Genomic DNA, 13,428 nt, shown 5'->3' on the forward strand with positions numbered 1-13,428 from the left:
AGTACTAAGAAGAATAGAGAACAGCAGGGAGATACTGGACTCCATCAAAATAAGAAAACTACAATATCTGGGTCATATAACGTGGTGACAGATATGAATTCCTAAAACTAATAATGCATGGAAAGATTCAAGGAAAGCGCAGCATAGGTAGAAGAAGAATGTCCTGGCTGAGAAACCTCAGAGAATGGTTTGGATGCAGCTCAACTGAACTCTTTCGGGCTGTAGTGTCAAAAGTTAGAATAGCAGTGATGATTGCCAACCTTCGTCGCGGAGATGGCACGTAAAAAAAATACAAGATCTAAGTAAACCAATACAGTCGAGGAAATTTTACCAGAAAGTGAACACAAGCAAAAAGGAATTGAAATAAAAGAAGTAAAGAGATAAGGAGGGTAATACATTGACAGAACAGCAAGAAAAACTATCAAGATAGCAATTCCTGAATGAGACCGAAAATGTTTTAGATTATATTGATATATTAGATGTTCGTTTGTAATACTCCATTTAACGTTTTTTATAAAAATATTGCTTTTAATTACGTGTTCTTACTATGCAATAAGGCAAATAAAAAATAAATTCTCCGCTACTGATAGGCTTCTTGGTAAAACTCATAAGGGCAGCTAAATTATACGATTACTTATAGTAGAAACCCTCAATTTAGAAGAGTGATATCATAGTTTAAACGCCGAATATCCTCAAATTTAAATGTACACAGCGGCCCTCGAAAACTGCCTGTTTTCTCGATTGCAATTTGCGTTTCCTCATAAGAAATTACAGAATATATAAAGTAGTATATTTATTTGTGCTTCTCTATAGTAGACTTGACCAGAAGTTGTCGAACAGTGTAGCCAATTCTTGTTCACAAGTAGTAATTATGGTCATACAAAACCTGTTTTCTTCCACGCAGCGATTATTACTGTCATAAAAATACAAAAAAACCGTTGGATGACGAGACAAGGAATATTATACGTCGAAAAATTCATTCACTTTATTTTCGGAGTGAAACACTGAAAAATATTTCTCAAGAGCTCGAAAACGATGACTCCTTACCCAAGATATCTCGTAGAGTCTTAACCAGGACCATGCGTGAAATGAACTTTCGATAAGTAAAACTCAACAGAAAAAGTATGCTATTAGAAAAAAATAAAATTATTGTGCGGAGAAGAAAATATTTAGAAGAAATACGCAAAATTCGCAGCACTGGACGCAAAATATGTTATTTGGATTAAACCTGGATTAGCCAAGGTTGGAAAAGGTCATACAGTTGGAAAAGTTTGGCAAGATTTAAATGTCAAAAGTAAACGCGAAGCATTTATAGAAGCCTGATATACAGGATTAAAAGCTCCATCAGGAAAGGGACGGCGTTTAATCGTCACCCATATAGGAAGTGATACAGGGTTTCTTGATGATGGTTTTCTTCAATTTGAGTCGAAAAAAACAGGTGATTATTACAGAAATTGAAAGGGAGCATTCAAGAATGGCTTACAGAAAAGGGGATTGCATACGAAGAATCAATGCTCAAAATTTAGCTACTTGACATTGCAGGGTTAAGGAAAATTGAATATCTTAAATATGCTGTAGATGAAACTGCAAAAGATTATGGTGTCAAAGTTCTGCGTCTACCACCTTATCATTGCGAACTTAATCCCATTGAACTTATCTGGGAGCAAGTGAAAGGAGAAGTAGCACGCAATAACAAAACGTTCAAATTAAACGAAATTAAGAAACTTTTGATTCAAGCAATCTTCCATGTAACTCCAGAGAAATGGGCTAAATGTATAGGCCACATAATTAAAGAAGAACATTGTATGTGGGAACTTGACACTCATATCAAAGTTTTACTAGAGCCAATTATAATTACACCAGGTGGTGAAGATAATGACAGCGATAGCAGCACTGCATCTTCAGGTTTAGACAGCGAATAATATTTTCTAATAGTTTAATAAGAACATCAGCATAAAAAAACCAAAAACAAAAAAAAAACGAGAAGAACATAGTAAGTGTGTATAGTGTTTGTGTTTAAACACATCAAACATTATTTTTATTTTGTTTTATAGGATTTTATTTTGTTTTGTTTTATACTGTTTAAGTGTTTTGTTCATTTTATTTAATAAGACAATATGGCTCTTGACGAACACCCATTTAAAAAAAGTATCGCGCCACAAGACATACCTCTGAAGTGGTGTGGAAACTGTCTTAAAATTTGTTTTAAAAAATTTCATTGTGTAACTCTTTAAGGACGGGTCACGTCAAAAGACGTTTTAGCGTAACTTCCGCGACAGCCGGTTGGTATCAGTAAACTTTCTGCAAAATTACTTCTTTTTTATAGCTTTTTGTTTGTGGCATTCTGTATTTTTAGGGGAATGTAGGGAATGAGCCACAAAATATTTATTCATATGTTTATTTATTGACGTTTCGATCTCTATATCCAGAGACCGTTTTTAATTATACAAATGATAGTACTATTTATTTTCAATGGCTTTTCGCTTGTCGTTCTGTATTTTTAGAAATAATGTTGGGAATAAGCCACAATATATTTATTCAAATGTTTAATTTACGGGCGTTTCGATCTCTATAAAGCGACCGTTTTCAAACATACAAATGACAGATATATTTATTTTTCTATAGCTGCTTGTTTGTGGCATTCTGTATTTTTAGGGAGAAGGTTGGACATAAGCCACAATATATCTATTTACATGTTTAATACATTGACGTTTCGATCTCTATTCCGTTTTTAAAGATAGAAAAAAAAAGAAAATAAACAATATAAGATTATAAAAATATATAATAACAAACAAATAAAATAAACATAACTATCATTTATATCTTTGAAAGCGGTCTTTGGATATAGAGATCGAAACGTCAGTAAAAACTTGTAAATAAATATATTGTGGCCTATTTCGAACATTAATATTTGAAAAATAAAATATAATTAACGTTAAAATAAAAGTAAGTGTACGTCACTGGATTTCCAAACAGCTTTCCGCATTTCTGGGCCTTTAAACGATGACTCACTCTCTCAAATAGTGAAATTATACTTTACGATATCAGGCGTATGACTCATTTCATTATTTCTTTGATAGAGTTTATGGTTAGAAGAGAACGCCCGCTGGTTTACTCGTATATTAAAATGCACATTTTATCTCATTTTTGTTATTTTTGTCCCAAAATCGTATTTATATGATATTATATAATTATAATACATACTTGAATATTAGGTATAAACGATATAAATTTGTGAGTAAAATATTATTAACTACTATGAATAAAATATCTAAATCAAAACTGTTAATGATGTAACAACTTACTTGGCATCATCATCTCCAAGACCAAGGTCGTAGAGTCTAGTGGCTCCTAATTCCTCGAGTCGTTTATCTACATAGATGGCGACTTTATTGTAATGCTCGTACGTTTTGTTTCCTAATCCAAATACCTGCAAAGTCATCAAAACTTTAAATTTTTAGATAACTTGTTTGAAAAGAAAATAATATTCCGAAAAACTCATGGCAAACGTGTTTTTATAGATAGTGCAATTATTTATAATTAAAGTGTTTAGTTTGTCTTTGTAGATATGCATAAATCATCACGATCATGGTGATAAGATGTATAAAGATAAAAACATTGCGCAAATTTATTATTAAAAACATTATTTTAAAGACTGTTTAACGTCACAAAAGTGATGGATTCGACTGAAGTAAAATGAAGTGACGACTGCCCAAAAACTTACATCGGTCAAACCGGTAGAACTTTTATCAAACGTATAGCAGAACATAAAAAGGCTTTCAATAATAGAAACACATATTCTACATACGCACTTCAACTTCTAGATCATAATCATTCTTTTAATGACGAATTTCAAATTCTTCACATCCAAATTAAAGGCCTTAAGCCTTATTACAATCTATGGAAATTAACAAATTAAAAAATACAGACATAATTCTGAATGACCAATTAAACACATACCATTGATCACTTTAGAAAGGCACTCTGTCGAAACAGCTGTGTTGATAAGATAATATGATAAATTTTGTGGAAGACTTAAAAACAACGTTCTCAGTGTTTTACTGTTATATTTTTATTTAAATTTACCTTCTAACTAAAAAAGTTCTACAACACATTTTATTTTTTTAATGCGTAACCTTGTTTTTAGTTATTAACAATTGAGTACTTAAAATGCAATTATTGCGTTAACTTTGTTGAATTTTTTCTTGCCATTAAAATTCTACGTACTTATAATAAAATTCAAACATTTTACCTTTTAAAGCAAAAAATCAGCTTCAACAAAATGACGTATTCTAATAGTTGTTAAATTAATTAGTTGTTCCGAAAACTGCAAAATATGACAAAATACATAATCGTTAATTATTTATTCTTTCAGGAAATTCCAGGAAATTCTTTGTGAAGTGGATAAACCTGGTGTTTGCTTCTTCTGTTAAAAAATATCTACTTAGAGCCATGGCCTGTCGAAAATTTGCAAATAGTAGTTGCTTTCAGCAAAAGCTGATCGAACCACTAAAAGTGGGAAGATTTTGGAGACATTAGATAGATTTTTTGGTTTGAATCGGAATCTGACGAAATAGAGATACTAAAAGAACTGTTATATCGTTCTATTGATTACGATTCAGACCTGAAAAGTTTGACTAATGCCTCCAACATCAAATTTCCTTTAAGGAAGAATTCGCCGATAATAATAATAATAATAATAATTTTAACTTTAACATCCTCGCGACGTCCAGATGTGTACGAAAATTTTTTGGGAGATACTCCAACATACCAAGTCACCTATAACATCGAAAGAGTCCCACCAGAGCTCAATCCTTTTGATACCGTAGGTATCTGGGATGAGTGAATTTTCCCCTTAGAGGGAGTGGGAGCCGTATGGCTATTGTACATTCATTCTAAATAGATATTATACATTTTGCTACTATATTTAAGTAGCTGTTCGTGTTACAATAATTAGCAATACCTTGAAAAATTCTAATTATACACATCATATATATCTACCATTTGAAATTTCCGTAATTTTGATAACTAGCAATGACTTAGTATTTTAACTACCTTATTGAATATATTAATTACCATACACGCGCGATTTGTATTCATTTTATTTCCACAAAAAGGTATTTAAACTATTCAAAACAAAAGTAACTATAAAAGTTTGTTTATTGTATTTCGATACATAAAAACATAATTAAATACACGAATTAAACAATACAAATTGTATGATAATTAAAGGTCCGATAATTACTGGTTTTGAAGACGCTCGTACACTCACACAGTAGTATTCATGATCTCGGGGTTTAGAACAGATCAGACAATCATCATATCGTGAGTTAGGGAGGATTGGCCCTTATACAAGCCAGAGAATAAACACTCACAACCCCAATGATATACAGGGTGAGTCATGAGGAACTTTACATACTTCTACCATATGTAGAGTCCCTCAGGGAGCATATCATGTGGCCACTAAAAAATGTCAACTCCTCTTCTTTATTAATTAACAGGGTGATTTGTGTAATTGACCATTTATTTTATTTTACTGTAGTGTTTATACGGCTCATTTGATTTTTTTAATTTTTGCATGATACAGTACACTACTATCAAGCATTCGACTGGTATTAGCTAAACTAAAAAATTCCAGGACTGGCTTTGGAAAAATTAATTTAGGGATTCGTATTAAATATTACACCCTGTATATCTTTTTTTTAAAATGCATTTGCAAATGCAAAAATGCAAAAATGCATTTGCAAATGCATTTTTTAATTAAAATGAGTTCCTACAACATAATCTAATACGTAGAAAATTAACATCTTTACTGTCACTTTGTATTATCTCTATGATAGAATCAATTGTTTTTCAATTTTAAATTTTTACTCATAGATCGTATTGGGGCATTATTTTCGATAAATAATAAATTAAATTGATTAAAAAGTCAAACCTCTTGTATGTGTTAGTTTTTGTTGATTGTAAATGATTAAAATTTTATGTCAAATAATAATACATTGCATCAACTGTACTAAATAAAAATAAATCTAAAAAAGTTTAAAATGAAGGTTGGCGTTGACCGTTTGACGTTTCTTGATATTTTATACCCATTGTCATTATTGTCATTATCAATTGTTATTTATGTGTACAAGAATACATGTTTCTTCTGTCATATCTACGTTAAGTACATTGTGTTAGTTTTGGTAGAGCTTTTGTTACTTTCGTTTAAAATGCCACATCAGTTTTCGACCACAGAATATGCAGACATAATATTTGTTTATGAATTCTGTAATGGGAATGGTAGGGCTGCTAGTAGAGAATATCGCAGGAGATTTCCTAATCGTCGAACTCCCAGTCATCCAACATTTGGGTCAGTTTTTAATTATTTGCGAGAAAATGGCACTTTTCCTAGTGGAACAACAGAGCGGCATGTAGATGAAGCGCAGGAAGATGACATTATGGACGCCTTTACTATGAACCCTACAATAAGCACTAGGCAAGTAAGTCGAGAACTCAATGTTACTCAATCAAAAGTAAGTAGAGTCTTACAAAAAAATAATCTATACCCATATCACATTCAAATGGTTCAGCGACTACATGCTGGAGATGAGATCGATAGGTTGGAATTTTGTAGATGGATTAACAATAATCGACCAACGCTATACAGGACACTATTTACAGATGAATCCCAATTTACCAGAGACGGGATAAATAATTCACGAAATTCACATGTGTGGGCAGAAGAAAATCCCCATGCTATTCGAGAACGTCGTTCTCAGTTAAGGTTTTCGGTTAACGTGTGGATTGGTGTCATAAATAACCAATTAGTAGGTCCTCAATTTTTTGATGGTCCTTTAACAGGGCAGGTCTATTTGAACTTTCTACAAAATATTTTGCCGAATTTGCTTGCCAACGCGAACGTTGCTATCCGAGGGATGTATTTTCAGCATGATGGGGCACCCCCACACTTTTTACTGGCAGTGAGACAACATCTCAATAATGTTTATGGCAACAGGTGGATAGGACGTGCAGGTCCTATTTCGTGGCCTTCAAGATCCCCTGATTTCAATCCCGTTGATTACCATATTTGGGGACGATTGAAGCAACTAGTTTACGCAGTGAATATTAATAACCGACAACAATTAATTGATAGAATTATACATTGTTGTAATACTATTAGAAACGATCCCCAGAGTATCCGTAATTCAATACGTCAGTTAACAATTCGGCAACAAAAATGTGTACAGGCTGCAGGGTTCCATTTCGAAAATCTATTTTGAATTATTTTTATTTTGTTACCATTATTGTATCTTTTCCAGTTCTAATTTATGGGTTTATCGTAACTATGTACATATTTTTAGTTTTTTTTTTTTTAAATTGTTCTTCGTTATTGTTAGTAGTTACTGTTTTTTGTTGTGCAGTGACTCAGTTTATCATTTCAATTAAAATGTTTGAAATTTATAACATTTGTTTAAATTAATTACCTTATAATTTGATACTTCATTATGGTTGTTCTATTTTTGGTAAGATTTGATCGTTCACTAAAAATTTAATAAAAGTGCGACAACATTGTCGCATATGTCGTTTTCATTGGCTATTTATGTAGTTTGAAAATCACTTATTGCATTTTAAAAAAATTTATACAGGGTGTAATATTTAATACGAATCCCTAAATTAATTTTTCCAAAGCCAGTCCTGGAATTTTTTTGTTTAGCTAATACCAGTCGAATGCTTGATAGTAGTGTACTGTATCATGCAAAAATTAAAAAAATCAAATGAGCCGTATAAACACTACAGTAAAATGAAATAAATGGTCAATTACACAAATCACCCTGTTAATTAATAAAGAAGAGGAGTTGACATTTTTTAGTGGCCACATGATATGCTCCCTGAGGGACTCTACATATGGTAGAAGTATGTAAAGTTCTTCATGACTCACCCTGTATATGATCGTATGACATAGGAGGCGGTCAAAAGACAATGTCGGAGATTCATCTTCAGGCAGAAGACTGAAACGGCAGACCAGAACGGAAGCTAAAAAACTAATACAGTTAAAATAACGATTTGTAAGTTACGATACGAGAACGAACCTGACAATAAGGTTAAATCAGGGAATGCTACTGATAGTATTTTTTGTTTAACCTTAACAAAAACGTTGATGATATTGAAAATTATCACAATCTTACGTAACCCGTTGCGAAATAATTAAAAATAAAAAAGCAGTTATCATTATTAAAATACGCATAGTTTTTTTTTGGCACGATTATTATTATTTGAAGTTTTAATCGGTTATATTTCAGGAAAAAGAGAATAAAATAAGTTCATTAACATATCTACTGAATTAAAATTTGTAAAATTCTAAGATACCTTTAATATTAATCATCAATTAAAGAAGGTCGACGAAATTTTCCGTATATAAATTTTGCTATTAAAATCCGGTTTAAATAATTAAAAGTTACGAAATAGTTACAGAATTCTTTTAAATTCGCAATATCATTGTGTATAGGAGCATTTTAGTTTTGAATATATTATAAATAACTGTAAAAGTTTATGGAGTAGAGGAATAACGAAATTGTAAAAATTGGACCAAGTAGAGGATTAATAATGCTTGGAAACTTAAACGAAAGAAATGACATATAATAAAAATGAATAATGCTATTGTTCTGGATGCATTGCTGGATACATCGTTTTCTGGTGATGTTACTTGTGGAGCTATATATCTTTACTTGGGAGATTTTGATCAATATATTAAACTGTGATGTAAATCGTTTATTGGTTACTTATATAGCGGCACACGTTACACGGTATAGCGTATCGATGACATTACTTAATTTATCAATCATAGCTTACAATAAATTACAGATTATAATAACAGAAGAGAGACTAGAAAATTTTACAAGGAAACCAAGCAATACACCCAAGAAAACATGACAAGATCAACAGTTTGCAAGGACAAAAATGGAGCAATTATCAGCGAAGAAATAATGAAAAGGTGCAAAGGTGCAAAGAAGCATTTTCAAGAACTGTTAAACCCAGAAAAAGAACAAAACGAAGATGAAGAAATAATTCACCACACAGCAGAACAAACTAGTTGAGCACCCAACATTGGAAGAAACGATAAACGTCATAAAACATGCGCTATTGAGTGGAATGGTGCACATGCGCTATGGAGGCGTATTCATAAACTAATCGACCGCATATGGACACTAGAAGTCATCCCAGAAGATTGGAAAGTAGGAATCATACTTCCTATGTATAAAGGGGGAGACAAACAACTCCAAAAATTATAGGGGCATTCTTCTTCTTTCAGTGCCTATTCGTTCCGAATATTGGCAATCATTCTGGCTATAATAATTTTATTGACTGATGCTTTAAATAGATTCGTTGTTGTTGTGGAGAACCATTTCCTCAGGTTCTTCAACCATGATATTCTCCTTCTCCCAATTCCTCGCTTTCCGAATACTTTACCCTGTAGGATTACCTTCAGCAATCTGTATTTAGTGCTGTTTCTCATTATATGTCCGAGATATTCCAACTTTCTCCTTTTAATGGTATACACCACCTCTCTTTCTTTGCCCACTCTTCGTAATACGGTCTCGTTGGTTATCTTGTCTGTCCATGATATCCTTAGAATTCGCCTGTATAGCCACATCTCGAAGGCTTCAAGTTTTTTCTCCATTGCTTCAGTTAGTGTCCAGGATTCAACTCCGTAATACAATATTGAGAAGATATAACATCGTAGGAGCCTTACTTTTATCTCCAGATTAAGATTGTGGCTTTTAAAGAGTTTGGCCATGTTATTGAATGCACTCCTAGCCTTCTCTATTCTACATTTTATTTCCTGTGAGTGATCCCATTGTTCATTTACTGTTGTTCCAAGATAGTTATACTGTTTTACTCGGTCCACTGGTGTATTATTGATAAGTAGTTGAGCGTCTCTAACTTTATTTTTGCTGATGATCATAAATTTAGTTTTTGTTATATTTACTTGAAGTCCAAATCTTTCACTTACTTCATTTACTTTGTTTATCAGTTGCTGTAAACTGTTCAAACTGTCTGCAAAAATAACGGTGTCGTCTGCATAACGGATGTTGTTTAGGCGTTCTCCATTTAGAAGTATTCCATGTTCGCATTTTTCCAAGGCTTCACTAAATATTTCCTCTGAATATAGATTAAATAATATAGGTGAAAGTATACAACCTTGTCTAACGCCTCGTAGAATCTGGATCATTTCCGTTGGTTCACCTCCAAAATTCGTTCTTATTGTGGCTGATTGGTTCCAGTATAAATTTTGTATTATACGCCGATCTTTATCATCCATTTGGGCTTCTGTTAGAATATCCATCATTTTTTGGTGTTGAACTGTATCAAATGCTTTTTGGTAGTCCACAAAGCAGGTGTAAATATCGCAAGTCATATCTCTGCATCTTTGAAATAATACTTGTAGACTAAATAGTGCATCTCTTGTACCTACGCCCTTCATGAATCCAAACTGTGTGTCTTGTATTCTCTCTTCTCTCTTAGGGGCATAACAATTTTAAATGTCGTCTACAAGATATTATCAGGAATTATACACATCCGCCTGGAATCGTTTTCGGAGGAGATGATTGGTGAATACCAATGTGGCTTCAGACCAAATAGGTCAACAAATAGACCAAATACATATGTTAAGAGATATACATGAAAAATGTGTTGAATATAACATACCCATTTACAACTTGTAATCGATTTCAAACAGACGTTTGATGGAGTAGATCGACAAAAGATGTTAAAGCAACTATCTATGTTAGGGATACCCAATAAGTTGGTTAAACTTATACGAATGACTCTGGAGGGTTCCAAAGCAATGGTGAGAATAGATGGAGATATGACGCAGGCCTTTGATATTGAAAATGGAGTTAGACAAGGTGATGCCTTATCAACAACACTTTAATCTAACTTTAGAAGCTGTTGTTAGAAAACTGGATATAAACGGCTGTATTAATACAAAATCAATGCAAATATGCGCATATGCGGATGATGTTGCCATAATAAGCCGCAACAAATGGGTATTAATCGAAAAAGTTATAGAACTGAAACGAGAACCTGCTACGTTTGGTCTATATATAAATGACAGCAAAACAAAATATAGGGAGTGCACAAAATCGACTCAACATGAGAATCTGAAAGTAGACAACCATACCTACAGTCAAATAGAGTCTAAGACAGATTTATAGAGTCTAAGCTTAGAATCTACAAAACAGTAATTAGACCAGTGGTCACATATGGATGTGAAACGTGGACCCTCTCAACCACTGATGAAAATCAACTGAGAATACTTGAGCGCAAAATACTAAGGAAGATATTTGGACCAACCCAATGCAGCGACGGTTCGTGGAGAATTAAAATGAACCACGAGCTGGATGAACTAATGCAGAGCGGAGATATTGTTAGATTTGTAAAGTCACAAAGAATAAACTGCCATGTACATCAGGCAGTGGCGAAGGAAAGTATCCGAAAGGGCAGAATGGAAGAACATTTTTAAGCACGAAAAGACTCACAAAGGGTTGTAGCGCCATTAGAAGAAGAAAAAGCTTACGAGCAACTATAATAACATCTCGAATAAATGTACTATTATGATTAACTAACGAATTAACATTATTCTTCCTCTACTCTTCTACTTCTACTCTTTTTATATCATAACACCAATGACCAATCGATCTGTCAGTAGGTCAGCTTTATTGTAGAAATAGTAAACAAGCCCACGCTTGGATTATTTGCAAGTATGCAAACTCAAGTGTTTTGTTGAACTTGACACACTACATGTATCCCCGGTTCTGATTGAAGACAACTCCAATTAGAACAATAACGCAATGTAAAATATTACATCGGAATTTTTTATCAATCTTTAATATCTCAATATCTCACTATAGGCACGCAAAACAAGACTATGGGATAGTACAAAGTTTGTAGTGTCCACAAAAATTCCTAAGTTTTCCCATAGTTTCTTGGTACCCTTAGATATTCAGTGTTGCCACATCTCTACATTCAGGATCTGCAAATCCTGATATTAAATACAAAGAATTGTATTAACTAATAAGTATTATTTTAGTTCTAGGATGTTTGTTTTGTTATTTGTACTGATTATGTTTGTGTTATTTATACTTTTTTCTCTTTAATAAATTTTTCGTAACTTTGGATAGCTTTTTGAACCGTTATTATAAGAGTTCCCATGAATTCCACTTTAGATTTTGTGTTTGATATTGCTCGCTGTATGATTCTTGTTGTTTTGTGTTTAGCCCTTTTTCTTCTAATATACACAGGAGGGAATCTTGGCTTGCTCAATAATAAGTTATATGTTTGCATCTTAATGGTCTCATTTGAATTATTGTTTTTAAGTTGAAAATATATTCGATGTGGTGGACTAAGACACTTCAACATATGCAATGGCCAAACTAAGCAAGGTGCAAAGGTTTGCATTTAAATCTCAATTAGGCCTGCGTCGATTGCATTTGATTATACAAGGATAGCCAAAATTGGGAGCCTATACAACAGTCACTGAAACTTCGCAACGAAGGAACAGGGTATACGAGTATCACAATGACTGGGACGAAGACTAGACGAAGGACTATTGTAAGAATTATAACAACCAACCGAGTAACAACACTAGAGAGGATTTGGGGCAGTAATATACTCAAAAAATCCAAGATTTAACCGAAAGCTTTATTTGAAGAGGAATTGCTGCTGTGTTTTCCAAGCGAAGATTTATGCAATAATGCAATGTGAAAAGGGAAATATTGAGATAGCTCTTGAAAAAGAGCAGATACATATGTTTTTAAGACAGTCAAGCGGCACTAAAGACACTGGCATGTCAAAAAGTGACGTAAACACCAGTGTAGAATTGCATAGGAGGACTGAATGTACTGGAAGACCAGGACAATAGAAGACATTAGAAGGCCAGCGACTCTGTTATATAAGGGTAAAAACCCTTTCAAAGTTGTGAAAATCACATTTAGAATGTGCTTGGTATACCAACGGCTAACTCGTTGAAACGAGGAAAATCAACTGTGCCAAAAATGTCTAAAGGGCGGAAGTAAATCCAATGCGACGTCTATATTAGAGACTAAATTGAAAATAATTAAAAATGTCTTGTCTTATCTCCATTTAAAATGGAGACCTTAACTGCAGACTCTGCGATAAGGATACTGCGATAAGGAACCAGAAACTTTGAAAAATGCATTATGCGACTGCGGGGCGCTGAGCCGAAAAAGATAAAAACTATATGGGCAAAAAAGAGGAGATCCTCTTGGAGGATATTTAGTATATTTAGGATACACCAAGCAAAGGACGTGTACAACTTTCTACTGGGTACAAAAATTCTGGACTGGGTACAGGAAACACCAATGGATGGCAAACACAATAAGCTTCAGTGACAATGGAGATCTTGGATCATAGGGCCAGGGGACA

The 13,428-nt window shown here is 33.3% G+C and overlaps 1 protein-coding gene across 4 annotated transcripts in view; it reads right to left on the minus strand.

Annotated features, from left to right (window-relative positions):
- Nucleotides 1-13,428, minus strand: part of Cpr (Cytochrome P450 reductase) — a 113,850-nt gene that overhangs the window by 23,654 nt on the left and 76,768 nt on the right. For all 4 annotated transcript variants that reach the window (XM_072525084.1, XM_072525082.1, XM_072525083.1 and 1 more), the window contains exon 5: nucleotides 3,306-3,430. In XM_072525084.1, the coding sequence (XP_072381185.1) occupies nucleotides 3,306-3,430 (125 nt within the window). The remainder of the gene's footprint in view (nucleotides 1-3,305; nucleotides 3,431-13,428) is intronic.

This window comes from Diabrotica undecimpunctata, chromosome 3, assembly GCF_040954645.1.
Source record: "Diabrotica undecimpunctata isolate CICGRU chromosome 3, icDiaUnde3, whole genome shotgun sequence".
Taxonomy (NCBI): Eukaryota; Metazoa; Arthropoda; class Insecta; order Coleoptera; family Chrysomelidae; genus Diabrotica; species Diabrotica undecimpunctata.